Raw genomic sequence first — 24072 nt, 5'->3', positions numbered from 1 at the left:
ACAAAGTCATCTGAAGCAAGAGGAAGTTTTTCTGGGCAGGTTGGGCATAGGACGTTCCAGAACTATATGACATGGGAGGGTGGGAAAAAGCTGGGAAGTTTCCAAAAGCCGTGACTAGGATGAAGCGGTCTGAGTCCCCAGGCCTCTGGGGGCTGGTGATGTTTAGTTCTGATGGGGACAGGGTCACAAGCCTACTGTGATTAATCTGCACATTTGTGTTCTAAGAACTTTCTGTCTATTTCCCAGTTTAAAAGAAGTTACTGATGGTCTTGCTTGGGCACACTAATTTCACAATCTCCCCTTTCAATCTTCTCTACAGACATACATACATACATACATACATACATACATACATACAGCCATTCATCCCCATTTTCTAGTGCAGAGAAAATCTCCACTGATAGAGATGAGTTCCCCATCTATAAAGGAGATAGTGACTTAGTGTAGGAAGCAATGTGTACAAGTAGATAGAGCGGACTTTGGAGTTGGGGGGCTGTGAATTCAAATCTTGCTTCCTAAGTGCTGAGTGTGACCTTCAGGAAGCTACCCTTTCTTAGCCTCATCAGCAAAGACTGACCACACCCACATCATACAGCATGGTGATGAAGATCAGGGATGGTGGGCACACAGTAGCACTGAGCCTCCCACCCCACAGCAACCCACAACTGTCTAACAGCCAAACTAGTGCCACATGCAGTTCCGGTTGTTAGCTTCCTCTTAGACAACCAAGACCAGACGAGTTGTTCCCAAAGAAACAACAAAACATGGAAGCCAGAGAAGCAGGAGCTCTGTGGGATAAAGACAGGAAGTGCCTGCCATGTGGAGGAGACTCAAAAGGCACATCAAATGGGGAGGCCGAGGGAAATGGGGGTGTTCCTAGTGAAGAGCCCTGTGGCTTGTAGGATCTGTGTACCCCATGTCTTGGCTTCCTCAACAGGACAACTGAGGCCACACGCAGGGCTTGGAAGTTCACTTGCTCTGGGTGTCAGACCACTCATAGGCACGTGAAGAAGCTGGCAGAGCTCATGCTGGAAAGAAGGTGGGGAGTCTGGGTAGGCACACCTGCAGGTGGCTCACAGTGTCCTCTGCTCTGCCAGCAGCTTGTGGGCAGGTGCTGTGTGCTCCGTGTGGGAAAGGGCGTGGGAAGGCTCCTGCCCAACTTACCTGGTTGTCGATTTTCAGTTCCACCAGAGAAGTGTTGTGTGGGAGAGCCTCCACCAGGCGCAGGATCCCAGCCCCAGAAATGAAGTTGGACTCCACGTTCAGGGTCTTCAACACCTTGTTCTCTTTCAGCATTTCAGCAAGAGCCTTCAGGGGGAAAGCAGGACCTGCGAGTTACCTTGGGCAAGGTTGGGGCAGATCCACAAACACTGAGGGGCCTAGACTGGGCTCTCCTGAAGCCGGCCATGGCTCTGAACACCCCTCCTGGGGAATACTCACTGGCACTCGGAGCCTTGGCTCTCTGGGTTTGCTGCACATGCCCAATGCCTTCCCACCCTTAGCCTTTCTCTGCCTCATTCGCCACTTGGAATGTTCTGTTTCACTTGGCTTGTTCATCCTTCCTGCCTCTTGCTCCCTCACAGAACTTCATTACATCTCCATCCTGGAACCTCCATTCCTCAAATCCCTATTTGCTGTTGCTGCATGTATCTGTGTGCACCTATGTGTGGGTGTACATGTTCCTGTGTGTGCAGGCATATGTATGTATTCATACTCATGTATGTGCATGCCCACATATGTGCATGTAGAGGTCAGAAAACTTCTCTCTCATTGGCTTGGAGCTCAGTCTATATTGGAAGTCAGGGAGCCTCAGAGATTAGCCTGTGTCCACCTCTCTAGCACTGGGATTACAAGTGAGCCACCATGCCCAGCTTTCGGCATGGTGCCCAGGCCCTCATGCTTGTAAGGCAAGCACTTTACTGACTGAGCTACCCTCCCCCCTCGGTGTTTTTTCATTGGTATGCCTCCACCACTAGACAATCTACCCCTTGCTGGCTGAAAATGCAACTTAATATCTGTTTTGAACCACACAGTGCCCAGCACAGAGTAGGCCATAGAGCAATGATCACCAGGAGCCCCAGGGAGTCTCTGTCTGCCCTGTGGATGCCCAGCATGTCTCCCCTACTGCCCTGTTGAAATGTCACTGTGGTCTTTTCCTGAGCCCCAGAGAGTACAGGGCTGGCTTGCAGAGCAGGGCTCAGATGGCCCTCAGCACATTTGAGAGGGACCTAGCCCAGGGTTTAGATGACAATCTGAGCCTCTGAAGGAAATGAGGTAATTAGCAGCTGGTGGAAACGATGTGTCATGGGGAAAGACGATACCAGCAGCTAAGAGACCTGGGACACTATGATCAGTGTGCCAGGAACAGTGATGCCAGGAACGCCATGGCTACCCTATTGTGCTTCCCCAACCTGCTGAACCCTTCCAGAGGCCTAGATCCCAGGGAGACTTCGTGCTGAAACCGTCTCTCCTCCTATGGCTCCCTCAGTCCAGCATACCCAGAGGTGATGTGTCAGCTTCTCTATGACCAGTGACTGTCCCCTGACCAGTGTAGGGTAACCTCCCTGAGCCTCACCAGCAACACCCCCTCCCAGGAAAAGCCTGGCCTGACCTGACCACCAACCCAGATTAACAACAGGTGGACAGGTGTACCAGACCTTGGGTCGCACATGCTGGTAACTGGGCAGGCTCTGTCATGCCATGTGTCAGATCCTGTGTGTTGGTCACAATAGAGGAACAGAGGAACAGAGATAGTGCCAGGCAGGCAGGCAGGCAGGGCCCTGCAGGGCTCTGGCACCTGGTCTAGCAACAGGCCAGAAGCATTTCAGAACTCGGTAATAGGTATGCAGGTATGAAGGGCCTGCCACCAGCTGTCAGCCTGGCATGGAGTCCATGCCCCCAAACCATCCATGGCATGGAGCTGAGTGCCAGCATGGCCTTGCCTAGTTTCTGACCCATGAACAAGTAGTACATGGGGTTTTGCCAGCTATGTCACTACAGACAGACTCGGGATCCACTGAGGTCAGACAGAGGTCATTGATCTAGAAGTTCCCACACTGGCAGTCTGTAAGCTGCCTCTGCTCCCCACTGTGAGCTCATTCAGTTATTTCAGAAGTACTGGAGGAAACAGTCTCACCTAATGTAAAACTGGGAGGAGGACCAATGACTACTCCAGTCTTCTCCCTCCCGTCCTTGGGAAGCTAATTCCTACATCTCCCCCAGCTCCCCACCACCAACCCCCCCCCCCCCAGAGCACTGTGTTGTACCATTCGGCTGCCTTCAAGCCCAAGCAGATGTGTATGGTCACAAATGTGGGATATGAGACTGGCTACGGGCAGATTCCCAGAGTCTCATTCTGCTTTAATCATAGACCGTCAAGAAATGTGTATGGGATACTTAAACAAACAAACAAAATTAACGTTGCTTGTAAGCCCAATTTGAGTAAACATGTTTTTTGTTTTTTCATTTGTTTGTTTTTTGAGACAGAATCTCATGGAACCCAGACTAGTCTCAAACTTCTGACCCTCCTACCTCCACCTCCCGGAATGCTGCTGTTACAGGTGCGCACATCCCCATACCTGGCTGACTGGCAGTATTTTCAGAGATACCAGGAAAAGGAAAATTGGCTGGTCCCTGGGGTGCACCCATGGAGACAGAGATGTGGACTGGAGAAGCTGAACCCAGGAAGGAGAGGAACTTTGAGTGGGAAGTACTGAGTAGGACTCGGCCAGCTGTGAGCATCAGGGTGACTTTGTTTGACTCCAGATCTGCTTTTCTCTTTTTGTGTGACTCTGTCCTCCCTGGAGACCCACCCTTCTGAGAGCAGGGTGCTTGCAAGGATTAGCTGGGTGAGAACAGGGCATGTATGAGGGCTGTCCCATCGATCCCTTCCTGGCTCCCAGCTGAGGCCCCTTGCCATGCCACAGTAGGACTCTTCATCAGTGGAACCATGCCTGAGTGCCCAGTGACTACATAGCAAAGTGGAGAGGTCAGAACATACAAACGCCACAGGGTCATTGCTGCGGGTCCCCACGATGCTGAACTTCTTCACATGGGAGTTCTCCTTCAGGGCTTCCGCGTAAGCCTTGAGGGTGGGGATGGGGATATTCTGCAGAGAAAAAGGCAGAAGAGTGTGTGTGACAGCAGCCCTACATGGGTCATGCACCCAGGTGACTGCAGGGACGAGGGGACAGTAACTCTCCTAAATGCAGCCTGGCTCCCTACAAAGTCCTAGCAAGTCTCTGGATGGGCCATGTGCCAGAGGGCTGAGACTTGGGATTCTCCAGTACACAGATTGATAAAATCCCCCCAGAAAGTTTCAGATAGGACCCTCAACTCTCTGCCACCCATTGGGGAGGCTGAGGAAGAGGTAGTATTCAATGCCCGAAGTCGGGAGGAATATTTACAAAAGGCTCAGTACTTTGAAAAGGATAGGGTTGGATCCTGGCTTCCACCCAGGGCTGGCAGTGTGTCTGACTTGCTGTGTGGCATCGGGGGACTCTTCCCTTCTTTGGGTCTGCTTTGAAAGGCATAATGGGGAGATGTACTGACAGTTCTCTGAGACATCTGTCCCAAAGGGTCTCAGTGCATGTCTGTGGGTCCTGGACACTTTATCATGTTGGTGTGCAGGCCAGCCCCAGACCGTCACACACACAACGCAGAGAGAGGCCTGGGCATTGGTGTATGCTTTTAATCTCCTCTGGTGAAAATCTGATCTGTGTCCAGCCACCTCCTGGTATAGAAGGGAAACTGAGGCCTGCAGTTAGTCAAGCCCTTGGTGAATACTTCCCAATGAAGTCCCACCACTTGTGCCTGTCTGAGGCAGTAGTCACTGCCCAGTACATGCAAGTCTGGATTGCCTTAGCATCTCTCACGGGGCAGATAATGGCAGCATTGAGAGAGAGAGGGGGGAGAGAGGGAGAGAGAGAGAGAGAGAGAGAGAGAGAGAGAGAGAGAGAGAGAGAGAGAGAGAGAGCTGGCTATGCTTTTACAGTGCTCTCATTTCAAAGTGTCACCTAAGCCCCCGTGGGAGCAGGACAAGGAGCCAGGGGGAGGAGAAAACTGGGGTACAGGCGTCCAATCTGATTGTGCTTGGGACTGGCAGCTGCAGAGAAGAAAGGAGAGCAGGAGGAAGGGGCTGGTTCCCTCTCTTCCCTCACTCTCTCACAGCTAACCCTGGGGCCTCAGGGCGCAGCAGGTGGGCAGGCAGCTGGGCCTGCTTCCACATTCCTCCTGTACCCTGCCCTGGTGACCACAGAGGGAAGTGGACACAGAACTATGACACACAGCTTGGGTATTCCTTGGGGCACTTGTACCAACATCTCCTCCCCTGGCTGTAAAATGAGATTGAATATGAGCATGACCCAGAAGGCACAGTGATGTCTCAGGGGCAGTTCCCACAGGGAGTTTGTGACCCCCCGGGAGTCTTGAAGGCACAGTGCTCTGCCAGCCTTCAGGTTCCATGATGCAGTACGGTTCTGACTCACAGTTTTATCACAGGGAATCTCTGTGTTTTTGAGCAACATGGCAGGTGTCCAGATCAAAGCTGGACTGGCCTGAGGTGGACTTCTGAGCCTGGAATTGTCCTTTGAAAGAAACCAGGACTGTGGGATTTGCTTGTTGACACTGGCCACCCTTTATGTGTTCCCACATGTGAAGGCTTGTCTCTGTTTCTGATCCAGGAAAACCCAGGTCCAGATAGGACCCTGCTGATCTATCTGTATGTCAAGAAATATCTCCCCACAACGGAAAACCTCTACCCCCAATACACATGACTTGAAAGAGCAGGACATTACCCGGATATTGTTGAGATTAACCTCTTCAAGTTCTGGGTCATTGTTCTTTATCCGCTCTAGCGTCTCCTCTACATCTGTTGAGTTTGGTTCTTCATCAGGCACAGGCTTGTACTGTGTGGGCTTAATCACACCTAGAGTGATGGATAAAAAGGAGCTGGCTCACAGAAATATAGGGGTCACTTTCTTCCAACACAAGGACTCCTTGAGAGGAATCACTGGCTGAATTCAGGGTGTAAAGGGAGGCAGCATATTACAGGGGGTACCAAGGGCTGGGATATGTTGGAAGAAGTCAGGGAGGAAGACAAGAGGTTTGGGCATCCCTGGGTGCTGCTCTTGAGTTCTTACAATATGGTGAGTTACCTAAACCCTCTAACTCTCAAGTTCTTGTCTGCAGTGGGGTGGTATTACCACCATGCTCTTATCTCAGTGGGCTCCCAGGAGGGTAAGATGAGGCCTGGACTGGAAAGAAATGTAGTTCTCTTCCAAAAGGAGGGATATTTATTCTTTTGGCACCCTTGTTTCTCTTTGAGCCTAAAATGTTAGCTTGGAATAATGCAGTTAAATAATTGAGACAATGTGACATGGGCCCAGTAAAGGCCAAAATGTCTCAAGGGACAGACGAGGATAGTGGAAACCAAAGAGAGAGAGGAGAGAGAGAGAGAGAGAGAGAGAGAGAGAGAGAGAGAGAGAGAGCCCCACAGAGTGGTAAAGAACAGAGCTTTCAAAGATTGTGGCATGAAAATAAAATAGATGTCTATTAAAAATTTTAAGTTGGGGGCTAGATCAGCAAATTCCTTATCTCACAAGCATGAGGACCTAAGTTCCATTCCCAGAATCCATGCTAGAAAAGAAAAGAATCTGGGTGCAGCAGCCTGTGCCTAGTAATTCTAGCTCGGGGATCCCAGGAGCTCAGTAGCCAGCCAGTCTAGCCAAATATGTGAGCTCTTGGTTCACTGTGAGGCTGTCTCAAGAAATAAGGTAGAGAGCAACTAAGGCAGATACTGACATCTGGCTTCCCCAAGTACACACATGCATTCACACAAACAACAAACAAAGTGGAATCACATCCCATGGTGCAAGAAGCAAAAATCCACTCTGGGAGGATTAAAATACTGAGTTTAAGAAGCAAATCTCTAAAACCTTTAGAAGAAAACATGACATTGACATGAAGGCTTTGTAAACAAGACATAAGATCCCAGCAGATTCAAAGGAGATGACCAAAAGATTTGCCTGCATAAAGTCTGCAACAAGCCAGAGTATGAGGAGAACAGGCTCCAAGATGCAGGAGGCAGCCCCTCTCTTTCAAGGTGCCCTCTGTGAGCCAGTCCCAGGGCCCAGCAAGAGGAGGGGATGGCAGTCAAGCAGGGCTATGTACTCACTGTTGAGTCCCTCCTTGTTCACGATGGAGCTGCTGCCCAAGGCCTGGTAATATTGCTGGTTGCTCATGAGTGTATGCATGCCCAGGATAGCTGTGGGGATAAAGAGAGGTCCATGTGACTCTGCTTTTATAGATTGAGATGTCTCCTGGGGACCCATCTTCCACATGCTGGGAGCTTTGCTCATGGAAATGGTAGGAAGCACATAGACAGAAATGTAAAACTATGGGTTTTCAGCCTAGCTTTCATTCATGTATCAGACCTCCACCCTCCCCAGGTCTCTCTTCAGTTCAGGTCACAGATTTCCAGATCTCCTTGAGGTCACATAGGAACACCCTACCCAACATGACCCAACAGAATGAGTGTTCCAAGCAAGGACCTCTTTCAAGGATTACACTTCCATTTTCTGCCCTGTCCCTCAGGCCCTTTGACCTCCCTCGGTCTCTCACATTGCCCCTTCTCCCTTGCCAGTATCTCTGCTCTGGTTGAAGATCTATTATTTCCTGGCTGCCATCAACTTAGAATGGTCCTGTTATACTTTTTTCAACTCTACGATGGCACTCAAAGTGATACATATTTAGTAGAAACGTACTTTGATCTACATTTTGACCCTTTCCTAGGTTTGTGATGACTGATAAGGTACTCAAGATTATAGACCAGGTCAGTGAGCCTTGGCTAGTCAATCTACCATCACCAGGAGAGAAAATCAAGATGGCAGCACCCTCAGCCTAGTGTACTGTTGTGTTCATCTGGGTATTAAATGCATTTTGACTTATGATATTTGCATCTCTGTGAGGTCATCAGGCTCCTTTGTTAGAAAAGAAGCATCTGCATTAACAGAGCTGTGGAATCAGACCCAGCTTTTGTTTCTCCCAACTCTCTACTTCCCATCATTCTGCACAGAACAGCTAGGAAGATCTTTCTGGAAATGCCAAGACAATTTCAGTACTACATGCTGAGCTATTCTTTCACCCATTCATTTCTTTTGCATTGACTGAGTACCTTCATTGTGTGCCAGCTCTGAGGGACTGAACATGAAAGACAAGGGTTCTGTCCATGTAGCTTACAACCTAATGGGAGCAAGCAGAGCTGAGCAAGGGCCCATACTGTGAAAACCCTCAGCTCAGGAGGTGTCAAGTGTTGGAAAGAACCATTCAGTGCAGCCTAGAAGAGCATAATTAAGGAACTCAAGAAGGAAAGGATGACCAGTTGTTAGCCAAGTTAAAAGAAGGGAGAAAGAATGTTCTAGATGGTGGGGTTGGCACCCCCCTCTCCCTGAGTAGTACATGCTCTGGACCAGAAAAGATTTTTGGGTCCATAATAATCCCTTAGCATAAATATGCCCTGTTCAATATTTTAGATAAATTATTCAAAAGCTGTGGGCCTTTTTCCAGATCTGGAAATTGAAGCCATGCTGGACACTGTGGTGTATTCCCAGTCCTCTTTTTACTTTTTATTTTGAGATAGGATCCCACTACATTGCCGAGGTTGGCCTTGGACTTATTTCTGTAGCCAAGGTGACTTTGAATTTTGATCCTCCTGTCTCAGCCTCTTAAATAACATTAATGACATTACAAGCCTGCTCTACCAGGTCCCACTAAAAAGTTATTTGCTGTTTATTTAAAATTCAAATTTAACTGGATAGTTTATATTTTATTTAGTCATTCCCACCTCTACTACAAGACTTGTACAACTCGAGAGGCTTCTTACATTCCTCTCTCTCTCTCTAAGTACTGGGTACCTTCCTACCCCCACAGTGTACCTCAGAACAATGTGGTTCCAGAACACCTGTGTACTTTCTTTGCTGGGCTATGCACTTCCAGAGGCCAAGGAGGAATATTACTACTTTCCCATCTCCTCTAGAATATAGTAGGCATATGGTAAATATTTGATGACTATATATATATATTTCTAAGCCGTTTTAATAGATATGTTCTCTAGGTAGAGAGAGAACCTGACAGGTCTTAAAGAAGACACAGATCAAGTTCTGGTTCTGACCATGTCTTCATTGTCACCTTGTACAATTCACTCCTCTCTGGGCTTCAGCCTCCTATGTCCAGCCAGGGGTGATGCAAGACCCTCAACCCAAGCTGCATATGCAGATGATCTGGGGGCTATAAAACAGTATTGGTGTCCAGCTCACTCCTGGACTAGGGGGGTGCAGTTTCTTTGGATGCCTTTTCCTTTTTTTCTTTTTGATAGTTGTCTTGTTATATAACTTAGGCTGGCCTTGAACTCATGACCCTCCTGCCCCAGCCTCTCAGGTGTTGGGATTACAGGAGTGCACAACTATGGTTGGTTCCTTGAGGTGATTCTGGTGTCCCAAATGGGAGCTGAGAACTACAGAAGAGATGATCTGCCCCTTCTGCTTCTCACCCCAGGAGGCGTTGCTAAAATTAGCCTTGCTGGCTCTTGGGCTCATCACTGAGGAGGGCTGGGGGTAGAGACAGCTGCTGCTTTTCCAGCTCTCGAGGTTTTAATTTAGTCTGTGTCCCCGTGGGCTGAGGGAGCAGAGCTGAGTCACATCGCATCCACTCATCTTGTAGAGAGGTGCTCCACAGAGCTCTCAGGTTTGCCAGGGTGGGGATCACCTGAAACATACTCCCTTTCCTTTCCTTTTTTTTGGATGCCTGTCTCAGGTCAGAGAATACAGAGAGGTCGAGAAATAAGTAAATAAAAATGGAAAACATATTTGGTGCCTGAGTCTCGGTATCCTACAATGGGTTAGAGAGGGGCACGGAGAAGTAAGAGGGGACCAAGAGCAGAGAGCCCTGGGTCGGTCTACTTTTTTGAGTGACCTTGTAGAGGTCGTTTCCTCTTTGGTCTCCCTGGGTTCTGCAGCTGCAAAACTGCATGTGCTTGGATGCCGAACTCTTACCTTCCCATGGGACAGCAGCCACTCAACAACGCTCACAGTTTTAGCCCATTCGGTGTTCTAGAACAAGACCCTCTTAACAGGGACATGGTTAGCCATGTGACTCAGCAGAGAGGCTCCTAGTATATAAGGCAATACCGTGTCTACTGGGCCACTCAGAGTTCTAAAGTCTAAAATAGCCCCTCAACTGGAGAAAATTCTAGGACTAACAGCATATATTCAGAGAGATGGTATGTGCATACAGGAGGCTGAAGAGGCGGGCCACCGCTTGGCAGCTCAGAGGAAATTAGGGTTCCTGGAAGGAACAAGGAAGGAAGGGAGGAAGGAAAGAAGGAGAGGAGAGAGGAGGGGAGGGGAGGGGAGGGGAGAAGGAAGGGAGGGAAAGACGACAGAGGAAGGGAGCCACCACCAGCCTGGGGCTACTGGCCCTAGGCATACAGTTGAGGCTTTCTCCCCAGCTCGTTTTTTTGTGTGCATGCGCCTTTGTAGATCTCGGTCAGGAGGATTTTAGCACTTGATTTCTTTTTCTTTCTTTTTCCTTTTTTCCTTTTTTTTTTTTTTTTTTAAGTCTAGATCTTCCTCAAAACTCAAAAAGGACTATTTTTGAACTCTGAAAAAGAACATTGAGTTCTGTTTCCTCTCTCTGCCTTGGCAGGGCTCCTTCCATTTGTAATTCCACATTCAGGATGCAGTGTGATCACAGCACTCAGCCTGGGGCATCTCCAGCTGCCCCAGGCGTGAATGATGCTGGGTGGAGGGCTGCAAGGTGTGTTCTCACATCCTAGGTGCAGGTGCAAAATCTGGCTCTGAACTTGGTGCTGGGGAACTGTTCCTAGAAAAGCCACATCCCCCAACAGTCTCAGAACGAGAGGAAGATGGGTGCTTACAGACATGAAAGCCACCAACGACCAGGGGACAGACTCTGTAGGGCTGGCCAATTCCCCTCGGGGCTGGGTACTCCCTCCAAAGGCTGGGTCTTCCCACCCAACTCCTTTCCTCATTCTTGCACTACTGCAAGGGTTTCTAAAACCCAGCTAGGACCAAATCCCCGAGTGATGTAGGAGGCACTGATTATCTCAAGTGCTTACAGCTGATTCCCTTTAGTTCTTGGCTTCCTCTAAGCTAAAGTCTTAGGCCACAGGCCAAGACCTTTGCATTGCCAGAGTCCCATGCTATACCCAGCACTCTGTGGAGACATGTTTAAGACTGAAAGCTACACATACTTCTGATGTACGTATTTCTTGGGCCCCCAAGGGCAAAGAATGGATCTCATTCACCTTGGCAAAGGACAGGTGTTCCACAATGCATATCAACTCAATGAGCGAGGGCATGGATTGTCAATGATGCACCTTTCTTGTGTCACCCCTGGGTCAGTGTGTCACATCACACTTCTTGTGGTCCCCTATAAGCTCCTGACATTTTCAAGTACTGAGGCTGCTACATAAGCACTTCCCTGGCCTGGATGGGAGCTCTCACTGTGTCTGAGTGTCCCACCCCACCCTGGCCCTTCTTCTTCCCTACCTCACTTTCTCTAGATCACCCCCCAATTGTCCCTCGAACCCACCATGTAATCCAAGTGTCCCGCTTGCTCTCCCTTCCTTGTCACAGCCAGTGTGACACCCTTACCGATCATGTCTCATTTGCCTGTACAATGCCAGATCCAGGAGGGTGGACAGGGCTGCTTCCTTAGGATATTTTCCACCAGAACCGAGCCCACAGCCTGGTACCCAGTGGGTAGGAAATCTCTGGATAACTGGTGCCATGTGTAAGAAACCTGGTGAAGGCTTGGCTCATTGAAACACCTCGTGGGGAGAGCGCGTAGACCAGGCAGCCTGCAGACCCGTCATCTCTCTCTAGGCTTGTCTTCCTTTATTAAGTCCAACCACCCTCTCCTGGCATTTTCACATTTTTAGTTGGTGGGGTTGCCACACCCAACACCTCTGGTCATCCAGCATAGCTTGCTTCCAACTGCTTGACTGCTTTTTACCCACAGCCACAAATCCTGGCATCATCTTAGTTCCTTGATTTTGACACGGCCCTAGGAACAGCTGGTGTCCTGGTGTAAAATGGGGACAATAATAGAATTTACTTCATAGGATTTGTCACGGTCAATAAATACAGTGCTGTATGGAGAGCTACTTACACAGCACCTGGGACATGTTCATCACTTAGCAAATGTTCCATGCCTCCTTCCCCAAAGGCACTTCCATCTTGTAATGGCTAAAGTCAAATAATGGCAGGCCCCCAAGGACAGTCAGTTAACACTGGGATGCACACATAGATTCCCATTCCTTTCCGGACATCACAGGGGCTTGGGATCTTAGGCAGATCATCGCAGTGTGCCATCAACAATGAGGCACAGATGCTCAGCTAGACTGGGAGGGTTGTTCTGCTGAGGCTCAGGCAGCAGCAGCAGGAGCCTGCTCTGACAGCGGTCATTTACTAATCTCCACGTGCCCTAATGAGGGCAATGATGTCATGCAGGGGCTCCGAGGAGCAGGCCCGAGACAAAAACAGCTCCTGGGGAGTAAATAGAGGCAGGAGAAAAACATATCCACTCTCTCTGCTGCACTGATTAACCAGAAGTCAAGGGGCTGTGGGGGAAGAGGGGTGGCTGGAATGCATGGGCACACTAATAGATCTAGTATGGCTCTATTGGCATCTTAGATAACCCCTGTGCCCCGGGAGGCAAACTTGGCTCCTGAGCTGTGTGCCTGGCTTTCTGTTGGGACCAGTTGGCCCCTTAGTGCTGCTTAGGCTGTAACTATTCTCTGGGCCCTGCCGCTTTTGTCCTTCAATACCAGATCTTTCTGTTGAGGAAGAGGCTGTCTGGAAAAAGTGGCTACCTGCCTATTCTGTCCCAGCTCTCTTCCACCTACGGCCACCAGCACTGCTAACTAACAGAGGAAGGCTATCACCGTCCCCTCCTCCTGCCTCAATGCCACCAAGAGCCACAGATAGCCTTCGTGAAGGCTGGCAGAGGCAGTCCTGTCTGGCCTTGGCCCCAGCTCCACTCTCTCTGGCAGCCTGAAACACCATTCTACCTTCTTGGATCTCTTACCGTCAGTCAGTCTGCCTTCACTCAGTCCTGCCCACCTGTGACTGGTTGATGGGACCAAGCTAGACTTGCCCTGCTCCATTCCTGAACCTGAGCCCCACCTGCCATGTGTTCTTCCTTAAGCCTGGCACCTCTGAGCATGTCCAAATGAAACCTCCTGCCCATTGCTAGACCATCGTGCACAGCTGTTTCCATCTGGGCGGCCCATGGGTAACTCAGATGCCACAGGCCCCAGACTGAACTCAGTATTTCCCTCACTTCCTTCTTCCTCTGTTAAGGACACAGAACCTACCTGGTCTCTGGGCCCAACCTGTCCTTCCCCCTGAACCACACTCACTGCTGGCTCATCTCCATCACCCCACTCCTCTCCTATGCTACCGGTCTGCAGTATCACCCCCGTGTCGCCCACTCAGGGAGCACAGCGTGGCAGGGCAGGTGGGGTACCAGGTGCAGCCTAAAGTGAACCCCAGAGAGATGGGGCACAAGGTGCACAGAGCAGGGACTCAACAGTGGTGAGGAGACATGGGGACAGCAGAGGGTTTGCCACAGCAGACTACCTTGTGTTTGTGAGGACGGTAGAGAAGCACCCAGAGGGTGCAGAGGGTGGGCGCATAAGAGATGCGAGGGCGGTGCCCTCAGAGCATAGCCGTCTTTGCTCCAAGCCTTTTATGAGATGGCTTGGGCAGAATTTGGTGGGAATGGCTAGGACAGGTCTCATCCTGGCCCTCGATGAACTACATTCCCATTCCCCTGGGGAGTGGACTGTGGTCCTGTGGTTCTGTGGTTCTGTGACAGGGTGTGTTCAGCTTTACTTTCTTCATTTTGGTTTTCGGTGATGTATTTTTATCTTTTTTTTTCTTTTCTCTCTCTCCTTACCGTTATATTCCTTGTTAGAAGTGGAGAGGACACTCGTGTTCAAATGAAGCAGACAAGGCTCTCCACATGGGAGGCCTTCAGGGAGACAGGCAGAAGCCCCCGGGGTGGATGTCTCTTACCTGCAATGTCACACAGTTCTGCATCTGAGGCATTTGCTAAGGCCTCCTCCAGCTCTGGCTCCAGCGTCACACTCTCCAGGACAGGGTCCATTGGCTTCTGCTTGGGGACCCAGATCTTTCCTGCAAACACACAGGGTGCCCGTCAGGGTGGGTGGCTACAGTGGGGCCTGAGATCCCTTCACCAAAGGTTCTGATGTGACAGAAAAACCTATAAACATTCTTTAACCAACTAGACAAAACACATGCAGATTGCTAAAGATAAAAGCGAGCCGAATGCATCCTAGTGTCACAGGACCTTCTGCTCTTAAGGGTCATGCTCCTAAGTGGACAGGGAGGAATGAGGAGGCTCTGAGAGTGGCCACTGTGTGTCCACTGGCAGAAGACTGTTGAAAAAGTCTGTACCAGGGAATTCCAGCAGGAATTACAAAAGATATGGAGGGGGCGGACAATGGCTCAGAGGTTGAGTGCCCACCGTTCTCAGAGGACCTGAGTTCATTTCCATATCCCATAAGTCAAAGACTGCCAGCAACTCTAGCTCCAGGGGATCCAACACCCTCCTCTGGCTTTGCATGCCAGCATTCACACTCACATTCCTACTCAAAAACACACAGCTCAAAATAAAGTTTAAAAAAAAAAAAAAGCTTTTTTTTTTTTTTTTTTTTTAAGATCATGGAGATTGTTAAGAAGGAATATGTCCTAGAAAAATTTCCTGTGAAAAATCAAATTTGAAAACTGTCACAAAAATTTGTGTTCCTGAGAAACTGCATGTGGTTTGCATGTGTCCCTCCAAGCTTATGGACTGGGAACCTCATCACCAAATTTATAACTTAAGAGTATGTGGAGGCGGGGCTTTGGGATTAGTTAAATTAGAGGTTTTTTTGGGGTGGCATTAGTGATTTTATAAGGAAAAGAAAATACACCTGAGCATCCATGCTGGCTGTCTCCCTGAGTGAGGTCCCCCACGCCACATTAGCATGGGACAAGGGACAGCACCCTCCACTATCGCCTCTACTGCCAGCGTTGGAACTTCTTAGCTTTTAGAACTTTGAGAAATACATTTCCTTTCTTTATAAAGTAACTAGTCTGTGGTATTGAGTTAAAGTAGTCTATGATTATGCATGTGTGCATTGTTTGGGGGAAGGGCAATCAGAAGGGAGTCACTACAACAGCTGCCTATGATCTGGGGCCTCACAGAAGTAAGGAAACGAGCCCCCAAGATCAAGAACAACACTCGAATACCCAGCTTTATTGCTGCCATTCAACATTGCATTAGAAGTTCTAGTTAGAGTGAACAGGTATGAACAAGAAACATATGGGACTCAAACAGAAGATGTTTCTGTTTACAAATAACATACGCTTACATGGATAAAAGTCTAAACTTCTACATTCCAAAAGCCAGCTAATCAATCAGGCAACCAAACAAAAGCCCTACCCAAAATGAAAAACAAACAAACAACACCTATTAGAACTAATCAATTTAGTAACATTTAAGGGTGAGGGTAAAATCAGTGGTGTTTCCATGTAGCAGCATATAGCATATCCCACATAGGAATATGCATATCCCACATAGGAATATGCATATCCCACATAGGAATATGCATATCCCACATAGGAATATGCAAAGGCAGCTAGGCAAGCAGTTCACAGCAATAACAAAAGAATAAAATACTTGGGAATAAAGTTTAAATACATGGACATTGAAAACTACAATGTATTGATAAAAGAAAATAGAAATAACAGAAAACTACGATGTGTTAAAGAAATTAAAGAAAGTAGATATATTAGGGAAAAACATCTGGTTTCATGGATTAGATACTTTGTAATATTAAGCTAGCAATACCACCCACAGCAACCTAAGATAAAACACAATCCCCATCAAAATCTCAGAAGTTTTTTTCACAGAAACAGAAAAGCTAATGTTTAGATTTTTATGGAAAAGCAAGGGCACACAAATAACCAAAACAACCCCCCAAAGCAGCAAAATTAGGAGCCTCGTGACCACTGATTTCAAAGCATAAGCACAAAGCTAATGATGTACGAGTTAGTATAAGGGTGAACATAACAAACAATACAACAGAATTAAGAGCCCAGGAAAAAAGCCAAAAATATTTGCAAGTTATTGTCAATAATACACCATATCTATTCAGCAAGTTCTGGGTCACTAGATATATTCACGTGTATTAGAATGGAGTTAGACGCTACAAAAATGAAGCAAATAGATGGGTGACCTAATAGAACGAAAACAAAGACATTGTAAAGAAAACAATATCATGTTTAGAATTAGCAATGGAATCGTGTTACAAGCAACAAAAGAGACCATTTTGGACTTCGTTCAATATTGAAGGTTTTATGTCTCAAAGGCTATGATCAAGAACGTGCAAAGATAATTTCCAGAGTGGGAAAATTTTCAGGAATTATATATTTGATAAAAGCCTAGTATCAAAAATAGAGAACCAGGTCAGGCATTGGTAGTGCATTTCTTTAATACCCGCACTTGGGAAACAGAGGCAGGCTTATCTCTGTGAGTTCTAGGTCAGCCTGGTCTACAGAGCTAGTTCCAGGACAGGCTCCAAAGCCACAGAGAAACCCTGTCTTGGAGAGAGAGAGAGAGAGAGAGAGAGAGAGAGAGAGAGAGAGAGAGAGAGAGAGAGAGAGAGAGAGAGAAAGTTTGGTGGTTTCATTTGTAGGTGATAGCCATAATAAGCTATTTCACAGAACCAGATTGGGAAAAGAAGAGAGAATATGGGGAGAATGTCTAGAAAAACCCACCCTAATGTGGGATCAGTGCAATTACTTTGTTTTCTTCTTATAATAAATGTCACTTACTTCTGCAAGCAAAGCACACAATAAAATAACTAGGGAAAATGTATGAGAAACTCTATGCTGATGTCAGATTCTAAGCAAAGGCAGAAACATACAAGAAAAAGAAAATGCCCAAGAGCTGGGGCTGTAGGTGGGCTGTGAACATGACTGATGCAACGTGTAAATGAACATTCAGTAAATATTTAAGATCCGTGGTTTATTAACCTCCTGCTACAGGCCCTTCTCCTGAGGATGATGACTCCGTGATTCTCATATGAGGGGTTTAACCTTTCTTCTCTTTCTCTCCCTAGCTGGAATGTGAACAGAATGGCTGGTTGGACTATGAAGATAAAGATATATTACAAGGAGACAGACTGAAATGCTAGAGAGGACCTTGATTCCTGGCACCGGGTAGATGACTGATCAACCTTTAACTAAGTTTCTGTCCTTTTTATGTATTCAACTGCCCAGCATATGCAGCCAAATAGAGTTCAAATGAAAATATCCTGCATGGAATTCTATTCTGATCTCCCCCACATGAATGGGAATAACTCCTGCTCTGAATTCTTCAAGATGATTGCACAGGTGTATGGCTCCTAGCATATCTTACAGAATCTTGGGGTGACTGGGTGCTGTTTCTCTCATCCTAAGCTAGCTATGGGCCCAGTTTGGGGGATTAAATTCTCAGTAAAGTCTGGGCTAATGGCAAGAGATGCCAGTTAAGAGTTGGAGGGCCTCTGGCCTTAGCCACTCTGTGAAGATCTCTACTTATTTTACCCATAAGATTTTCTGCTTCAATCAAGTATATTCTGTTAAAAATATTACTTTATTTTATGTGTATAGGTGTTTTGGCTGAATGGATATCTGTGCACTGTATGCAAGCTTGGTTTCCCTGAAGGCCTGAAGTGGATCCTCATTGGATCCTCTAGACCTGGAGTTATGGACGTTTGTGAGACACCATGTGGGTGCTAGAAATTGAACCTGAGTCCCCTGGAAGAAAAGCTATACTCAACCTCCAAACCATCTCTCCAACCCCAGTTACATTCTTGATGATGCTGTTGGACTTTGTAAGCTTGCTGCCATATGGAAACACCAGATTCCAGCTTTTCTACCGCTCCCTCATGTTGGCTGCTGACACTCTCATAGCCTCTGTTTACCTAGGTTTCAAATGTGCAGGTGGGGCTGTGGGAGCCAGAAGCCCTGCTTACGGCACAGGTCCTTGGGTGAAAACAGCACTAAAGCATGTTCTTTGTTGGGTCCATTCAGCAAAGCTCCTCCCCACCATCACTACCCCTTTTACTGCCCTCTCCAGAAGTCTCAGACCAGCACTCTTCCAAGGTTTGTGGTTCGAATGGTTCTCAAGTCTCTTGGACTTTACAAGTTTCCAGGAGAGCCTGGAAGCTCTAATCCCAGAGCCTACAATGGTTAGACTCCCTCCACAATGTCTGCCTCTCTGTGCTTTCACATTCTGTCATTAGGCAGCCACATGGCTTTCAGGCATGCTGCTGATAACAACAGAGACACAGAAGGGACAGCTCTAGACACAGATCCAGGGTCAGCATGCTTATATTCTTATAGGTGGGGACAGTGGGGAGGCCTGAAAAGAGAATCGGGTACATGTTGATTCAACAAAAATTCAGGAGGCACCTTTTACATGCAAAGTGTTAGTTGGGTCCTGGGGATGTGACAAGATACAGGACACTCAGGGGCCTGTGGGCTGAGGCAGCATGTCACTGGACTGGCGCACATTCATCACCTTGAACGCATACTCAGCCCACTCTCTGCTCAGAACTACTGAAGGCTAGCGTCTGTGCTAGCTGGGGCTACCACGGAGGCAAAAATCACCCACATCGCAACTCTCAGGGACCACTTCCTGAGGGACGATGATGATAAAGGAGATGCAGACAGAATGTGATTTGAAATACACACCCAGGTCCCTGAGATGGAAAATATTCAAGAGGGGAGCAGAGAGTGGCAGTACACCTTGTCAAAGGAGACGGGGCAATGTTCCTGAAAGAGAGGTCAGTACGGATGGAACGTGATGGGCAGGGCAGTCCATGATATTTTCTCCATGCCAGGGTGGGTCTGTACGTCTCTCGGTCCTCCTAACAGCCCTAGGAGACTGCCAATGTTCTTCTCATCCCTGTTTGCCAGAAGAGGCAAACTGAGCTCTCACAGCTAGGAAGTCATAAGTTATAGACCATTTCTAACCACTGTCTTTCTTATGAAAGAGGGTGGCACATCCATGATGGCATAGAGCTTGGGGCAGGGCAGAGTACTCAGGCCTTGGGGGCATGTGTTAAGTTTTTGTGGTATAAAAAGTCTATAAATTTTGAAAAACAGAACTCAAACTTTGATTAATCATATTCATCGCCCGTCTGTTCCACAGAGTCTGCAGATAATCAGGCAGAGAGTAGAGAGCGTGCCACGCAAGAAGATGATCTAAAACTCAGGGGATGACCTGGAAGGCGGATTGCCAGTCTTAGAGTGTCTATGATCCCATGGAAGCTTCTAGATGTATTTGGAAGGAGCAGAGAGTCTTGGGAGAAGAGATGAAGGAAGGATGTTACCAGTGCCAGAAAGAGAGTTTAGAGAAAGCAGAGTCAGGAAGGAGCTGGGCTGTCTACCTTGCTCCTCATTTCCACAGAATGGGCTTTGTTGAGGTCTCATATTCTGATGCCATTAGCAATAGCTTTCTTTTTCTCTCAAAAGTATCTAGATTTTAATGAAAAACAGCCAATGAACCCTAGCTAAAAAGGATCTGAGGAGGCATTTCGGTTGTCTGGGTGAGTTTTTTTCCCTCAAACTATCCCCAACTGAATATACACCAAGTATGATGCTCTGGGGGAAGGGGCTGTTTCCTGTTCAGACAGGAAGGACACAAGAGAGGCCCAGGTACATTTGGCCCAGCACAGGGTAGGACACACAAGTGGCCCTCTGCAATGCCTCAGGAAGGACAAGCTCATGAGAGCCTTGTTGTTTAGTACCTCGTTTCTCCCCTGTGTAGGGAACCAGGTCTTCTCGGTCCTTAAATTCCTTCGCTTGCTTTTCCAAGTGATCCAAAAGCTCCTCTCTTTTAAAGGGGCCTGTGGGCGCCTTGGTGGTCTGATCCTTCTGCCTCAGGCCTGCAGGGAGCAGTGCATTCTAAGATAGGGGTGGTGGGTGAGAGAGAGAGAGGAGGAGAGAGAGAGAGAGAAAGAGAGCAGTCAGCAGCTATAGATACGCAATTCTCCAGAAACATAACACAGACTAGCAGGGGCCTGAGAGCTGGAGAATCCAGCCAAGTCCTTTCCTTTTTTATGCAAGGAACCAGAAAGCTGGGGAAGGGCTGGGACTTGTCCCAGGTCACACAGCACTTAAGGGGCAGAGAGAAGCTGTGGGGCTCAGTCCAGTGGTGTCCCTAACCTGTAACACCTTTTAAATGTGTGGCATTAACAGGGCAGCCAACACAGGCTGAGCAGAGTCTAGAGATTCTTGGAATTCAATACTTGGATGCAAAATTATTCAATGTTTGGATGCTACAGTGTGGTAAATGATCAGAGAGAGAAGCTAGGGTTTTGAATGGAAGATGACTCAAAGAAGGAAACCCCCAACAAACCTAAGAAAGGCTGGACAGAACTACCAAGTGGGTAAGGGCAGACTCAGCCCACAGTCTCTATGGACTTTTGGGCTCCAGTGTATCTGTGCTCTTAAGAACTGACTGTTAAATATTTGAAATGATGCCTCTGGAGATGAGTCTCTCAAGAATGACAGCATCAGCCAATTGCTGTGTTCTCCTCTTCAGACTTGGGGAGGCTTCTAGGTGTGGGCTCATTATCAAAGTAAATTCCTAGTTAGTGGGATTTCAATCCCTCGAATTGATTTCACCTAAGTCAGCTCCTAGTACTTAGAGAGTCAAAGATGATGACAGCTTCAAGGATGCTTAGAGACCAGATGTTATATAACCCTCCCTTCTAGGGGAAACTGAGGCCCAAAGCACAGAAAGACTGCCCAAGGAGTTTCAGGGCTAGAACATGAACAAACCCAGGGGGAGAGGAAAACGTCATTCTAACCCTCATGCATTCTGTGCCCCTTACTTTCAGAGAACTAGAAGGGGATGTCTCAGAGGCAGGTGTGCAATCTTAGCTGCACCCTCACATTGACTAAATTGGTATCATTCCTACCTCAAAACAATAGGTCCCCTCAAAGTGCTTATTCTCAAATATGGTCTCTTCGAAGTGTTTATTTCTTGTTACTCACAATAGTCTCGAATCCTTTCTTGAATACCCCGTGAGGAGAGGATGAGAGACACACAGGACTGGCATGCCCACAGGGATGAAGTTTGGGAGGGAGACACCACAGGCTAATAGCATGAAGCACTTGCCCACTGGCTAATACATGCTGTCTCCATAGCAGCAGGGCGTGGTGCCACAATGAGTCACAAGGGTTTACAATTTGCAAGGATTGGGGATAAGGGGTTCAAAAGTGGGGGCTGGGATACATGCAAATGGACATAGGCCAGAGACATTGGGAACCTGGGTATTTTATGAGAAGAGGACCAGCGGGCAGACAGTTAATCCTGAACCGATCTGAGAGAATACAAATGACGGCTCCCCTGAAGCAGTGGTTCACAGACAGCATCCATTGTGACGATGCTCCGGGTGAGCCATGCTTCTGCAGGCAGGTACAGATCATATGACACTTCCTAAAGATAGGTGTGGGGCCTACTCCTCTTCTGTGGCAGGGGCTTCTTGTGGTATGGTGGGTAAGGGTGCTCCTTACTGCCTGCCATGTCTATCCATGGCTATCCCTAGCAGGTGACCCATACTATCCATAGAGGGTGACCCACTTGCTTTGTGACATGCCTGTGCTTCACAGTTAAGGTCACATCAAGTCTAAATGCTGACACAGACTAATGGTGGTATGACTGAATGGCATTCACCAAGCACCCCTGACCTTTGTGCTATGGCTTCTATGGCTATGGGATGCAAATAATGATGATGGTGGCTGTCTCATATATATTTGGGGGAAGTTAAAATTAAGTAATGTGAAAGATTGGCCAGTGCTGATATTTATGCATTTATTGTGTGTGCATCGTTGTTTTGCCTGTACGTGAGGGTATCAAAACCCCTGAACTGGAGTTACAGATAGTTGTGAGCTACCATGTATGTGCTGGGAATTGAACCCAGGACCTCTGGAAGAGCAGCCAGTGCTTTTAACCACTGAGCCATCTCTCCAGAAGCACTGATATATTAAACGCCCCCCAGTGATAGTTTCCTATTGTTTTATCATCAGATAAGATACACTTTAGCAGGAGGCCAGTCATTTAAAATGTGGATAACAGAAAAAAGTTATCCAAATATATTTCAGAATCCAAGATACACAAATATGAAATAAGTTGGTCCCTGAGGGTAGGTTCCTGATAGTCCCCTCAAGGGGCATGTAGGGATTTTCATCTTCATAAAGGGTTTCATCATTCTTTGTTTTGTATTGCTTTATTATTCTATCTTTTAAAAAGAAGATATTCATTCTGTAGCCAAGAGATGTGTCCAATTTTCCATCCTCTTTCTTCAGCCTCCTCAATGTTATAATTACAGATCTGTGATACCCTGTGAGGCTACTATTAGTGGGTTGGGGCTCAGTGCTGTAGTGAGAGAAACCCATGAGGTTGAAAGGGGCTTCAAACTCTCATCACTTTCAGACCTTGCTGCCAGAAGACCCTGACTTAGTTGGGGCAGTTTTTCAGCCTTGGCATGATGGTGTGTTAATCTGGACAACAGGGTCATGGCAGCTGCTCTGATGCCCTGGTCCTAATCACTCTGGTTTCTGTGCCATTAGAGGCCAGCAGTACTGTGACGCAAAAACCATCTCCAAACTCTGCAGAGTCTTATCTGGGGGATCACTGCCCTGGCTGAGAGCCGCTGTATTAAACCAAGGACATGGAATATGGGAGGAAAGATGTTTTTAATGTGTATAAGAACATTAGTTATATAACATACTAAAACATGGCTTCATTAGGTTAAATATTTAATCAAAGAAGTCAAGTTTTAAAAACTAAAATTTCAAAAGTATTTTCTAGTGATTCTTAGCTCATCAACTTTTTAAAGAACACTGTGGCCATGTCCGCCTTATTAGGGCTCAAAGTTTACTTTCTTTCCATTAAAGGCTACATTGAAAAAGTATCACAGAATCTTCAGTTAAAATCAAAGAGTTACATCTTTTAAAACTCTTAGTTATTTATCACTTGAACTTGTTTTCAAAAACAGCATATGATCTCATAGTGTACATAAATATTAACTCACAGAGGATCAAAGACCAAAATGTAAAAGCTAAAACTATAAAATTCTTAGAAGAAAGTGTAGACATAAATCTTCAGGCTCTAGATTGGGCAATGGTTTCTTAGATATGACACAAAACAATGAGCAACAGAAGAAAAAAAAAATGCCCTGGGTGGACTTCACCAAAATTAAAAACATTTGTTCTTCAAAGGACACTGGCAAAGAGACAGATTGGGAGAAATGCTTTTAAATCACACATCTGATAAGAGCACACAGACTGCATGAGTTTCTCTTGGGACTCAATAATAGAGGACAAAAATTGTAAAGAATAGTTAAAGAAGCTGAAAAGATATTTTTCAAAGAACACATAAAATTCCTGGTGAGGGGGCTGGAGAGATGGCTCAGTCAGTAAAAAGCTTGTCACACAAGCATGGGGACCTAAGTTAGATCCCTTACACACACATAAATCAGTGGGCATTTGCAATCCCCAGCGCCTGGGAGGTAGACACAGGATGGTCCCTGGAGCTTGCTGGTCAGCCACCTAGCCTAATTGGAGAACTCCAGATTGAGCGGGAGAGAGACCCTGTTGCAAAAAGATGGGGTAGACGTGCATATGGGCAGCATTAATTGGACTCGGTAGGTTATTAATAACAAAAATAAGAAGAGCACAGGAAGCTAGGAGAGATACACAATGAGGGGCAGTAGGAAGAATTAGCGGGAGGCAATGGTGGGTTGAGGTGACCAATACACCTTGTATAAGTGTGTGGACCATCCAAAGAACTAAATATCATTCTAAAAAAATAAGGTGGGAGGCAAATGAGGAAGACACTAGCCATTGACCTCTGGTCACCACACGCACACACAGGAACATGTATTCACATACAGCCCCTACACACAAAATAAAGGACTGAAAT

General features: G+C 47.2%; 1 protein-coding gene across 1 annotated transcript in view; it reads right to left on the bottom strand.

Annotated features, from left to right (window-relative positions):
• Tmod1 (tropomodulin 1) overlaps positions 1–24072 on the bottom strand; it is a 72998-nt gene that overhangs the window by 16095 nt on the left and 32831 nt on the right. The window contains exons 3-8 of the mRNA XM_051187746.1: positions 19889–20045; positions 14100–14219; positions 7175–7264; positions 5796–5926; positions 4001–4108; positions 1165–1308 (exon numbers count right to left, since the gene is read on the bottom strand). Of these exons, the coding sequence (XP_051043703.1) occupies positions 1165–1308; positions 4001–4108; positions 5796–5926; positions 7175–7264; positions 14100–14219; positions 19889–20045 (750 nt within the window). The remainder of the gene's footprint in view (positions 1–1164; positions 1309–4000; positions 4109–5795; positions 5927–7174; positions 7265–14099; positions 14220–19888; positions 20046–24072) is intronic.

Source organism: Phodopus roborovskii, unplaced genomic scaffold (assembly GCF_943737965.1).
Source record: "Phodopus roborovskii unplaced genomic scaffold, PHOROB, whole genome shotgun sequence".
NCBI lineage: Eukaryota > Metazoa > Chordata > Mammalia > Rodentia > Cricetidae > Phodopus > Phodopus roborovskii.
Note: the sequence above shows the minus strand (reverse complement) of the source record. Positions and strands in the feature narration are given on the sequence as shown.